The 2,774-nt window shown below is 38.5% G+C and overlaps 1 protein-coding gene across 1 annotated transcript; it reads right to left on the bottom strand.

Moving 5' to 3' along the window:
- Window positions 1-290: 290 nt before the first annotated feature.
- LOC101353784 (olfactory receptor 1052) lies at window positions 291-1,229 on the bottom strand. The gene has a single exon (XM_004389232.1). It carries the CDS (start codon window positions 1,227-1,229, stop codon window positions 291-293), a length of 939 nt encoding a protein of 312 aa, XP_004389289.1.
- Between the last annotated feature and the right edge of the window lie 1,545 nt (window positions 1,230-2,774).

Raw genomic sequence — 2,774 nt, forward strand, 5'->3', positions numbered from 1 at the left:
TGCAAGTGTTATATATACATGTATCTTCTTAATCTACCAGAAAATATAAATGTAATACTGTATTTTGCATTGATTCAAAAATTAATGTAATGGGATATCTTTTATATAATGCAGCTATATGGATTAAATAACTTTCCCTTTCAGGTCTGCCTCCTGGTATGACAAATAAGTATCCAGAATGAAAGGATCTATACAAACCCTAGAAGCTTTAGCGTTAATTCATAGAAGTCTTGTGAAGGTTAAGTAACAGAAAACTGACTGATAGAATATTGTAGGATCGATAGGGAAAATCAACAAGGCAAGTGTTTTATTTTTATGGCCCTTTTCACAGCATCCTTTACCTCTTTGTTTCTCAGACTGTAAATCAATGGGTTTAACATGGGAATCACTAGTGTGTAGAACACAGCAACCGTCTTCTCCTTTTCTACAGAATACTGGGAGGTTGGCTGAATGTAACTGAAGCTTAAGGTACCATAGAACATGGTCACAGCAGTCAGGTGAGAGGCGCAGGTGGAGAAGGCTTTCTGTCTGCCTGCTGCTGAGCAGATCCTCAGTATAGCAACAAGGAGGAACATGTAGGAAATGATCACAATCAAGAAGGTGGCTATGGCGATGACCCCAGAGAAGGTTAACAGCAATAGCTCATTCATGGAAGTATCAGAACATGACAGCTTTAGCAGTGAGTGGATATCACAGAAGAAGTGGCTGACGACATTTGGACCACAAAAGAGGAGTTTGCCCAAGCTTATTGTGTGTATTAATGAGTTAAGTGTTCCACATATCCATGACCCAGTGACCAGTACTACACACTTTCTCTGAGACATGGCTACAGTGTAAAGCAAAGGGTTCACAATGGCCATGTAACGGTCATATGCCATCACTGAAAGTAAGAACCCTTCTGTGGTAACAAACACCCCAAAACACAAAAGCTGCACCATGCAAGCAGAGAAAGAAATGGTTCCCTTCACAACTAGGAAGTTTATCAGCATTTTGGGTGCAATGGCAGATGAATAGCAGGTGTCCACAAATGAGAGACAACTGAGGAAAAAATACATGGGTGTGTGGAGCTTGGGAGTGACGTAGATTAAGAAGATCATGCCCAGATTCCCCACAAAGGTAATGGCATAAATCATTAGGAACAACACAAAAAACATAATTTTCATTTCAGCCCGATCTGTCAGTCCCAGAAGAATAAACTCAGTAAGGACTGTGAAATTCTCTTCAGCCATTTGCTGTTTGTTTTCACAAAATCTGTTGTGAAAAAAAGATGCAGGGATTACAATTTAGTAGGCAAAAACGGTAAATACATATTCAGACCAAATGCAGAGAACTACTGCTTTGGTTTTTGAATTAATAATATTTTTTCCCATCCTGAGTTTTGTTACCAATAAAATTAATATGTGGATTCGATGGTCTCAAATTTTCTTTCCAGGAGTCCCTGGGTCTTGCAAATAGTTAACCTGCTCACTGCTAACCAAAAGGGTGGTGGTTCAAGTCCACCCAGAGGCATCCTGGAAGAAAGGTCTGGTGATCTACTTCCGAAAAATCATTCATTAAAAACCATATTGAGCATAATTCTACTCTGACACACATGAGGTTGCCATGAGTTGGGGTCAATTTGATGGCAACTGGTTTGGATTTTGTATTAATTTCCTTTTCGGTAATTTTTTTTTAATCATTCTTATATTCCATAGAAACCAGTGTGCTCCCCCAAAAAAATTGTCTCTCAAAGTTTCAGTCTGACTCTAAAATGTCTACGTCAATAACGGAGTGATGCTAGCACTAAGAAAACACAGATGGCCGTTGAAATTAACAGGAATATCCATAATAGCCTCTAATTTTTTAACTATGAAATTATTGAATAGGAAGAGTCTCCAAAATAATCTTTATTTTGAAGTTGTATATGGAATTGACCTACCAATGCATTATTATAGACACCACAGTATGACTAACGGATAGACGCGTGGTGAATTACAGACATCAAAGAGGTTGCCATCCTGGTAACATAGCTCAGGTATCTATCAAGTGATGACATTTAAAAGTGCCCAAGAATCTAGCTTGTGGAACCATCAGAGGCGTTAGTGGCATCGGTTAACTCTGAAATTCATTACACAAAAGTCTGTCTCTTGTTTGCTACCTTTAAAAGTAGCCACGTTTTTGGCTTTTGGGGGATCTTCCCCGTTGCCATGGTGGAAGAACAGCCCCACAGGGCTGCTAACTCTGAGACTGAGGATACAGAAACCAGTGTCTTTCATGTCAGGACCAAAAGTAGTCTCTCTGTTTTTCCTGAGACTGAGAATATGAATGCATATACTCACCAATTGCTCTTTGATACTTCTTCATATTCTTCATCCTATAATAGATATGTAAGTCATTTTAAGGCTTTCTAAAAAACACAATTTCCATTATATGGCTGGTTACCTATACCTTATATTCAAAGCTGTCCATATTTACTTATGAGCCATCTCTCTCTCTCTCTCTTTCACTTATTCTCTATTAATTTAGAGTGTAGTTTAGACATGAGTATATACAAATAGTGATCAATTTGGCTTACTTGTATTTTATACCATTTATGTATTTTAGAGTCCTTGGGTGGTGCAAACAGATAATGCACTTGACTGTTAACCTAAAGACTGGAGGTTCAAGGACACCAGAGGTGTCTCAGAAGAAAAGCGTAGCAATCTATTTCTGAAAAATCAACAACTGAAAACCCTATGGATCACAGTTCTCCTGTGACACACATAGGATTGCCATAAGTCAGTCAACTGGACTAT

Source organism: Trichechus manatus, unplaced genomic scaffold (genome assembly GCF_000243295.1).
Source record: "Trichechus manatus latirostris isolate Lorelei unplaced genomic scaffold, TriManLat1.0 scaffold00236, whole genome shotgun sequence".
Taxonomy (NCBI): Eukaryota; Metazoa; Chordata; class Mammalia; order Sirenia; family Trichechidae; genus Trichechus; species Trichechus manatus.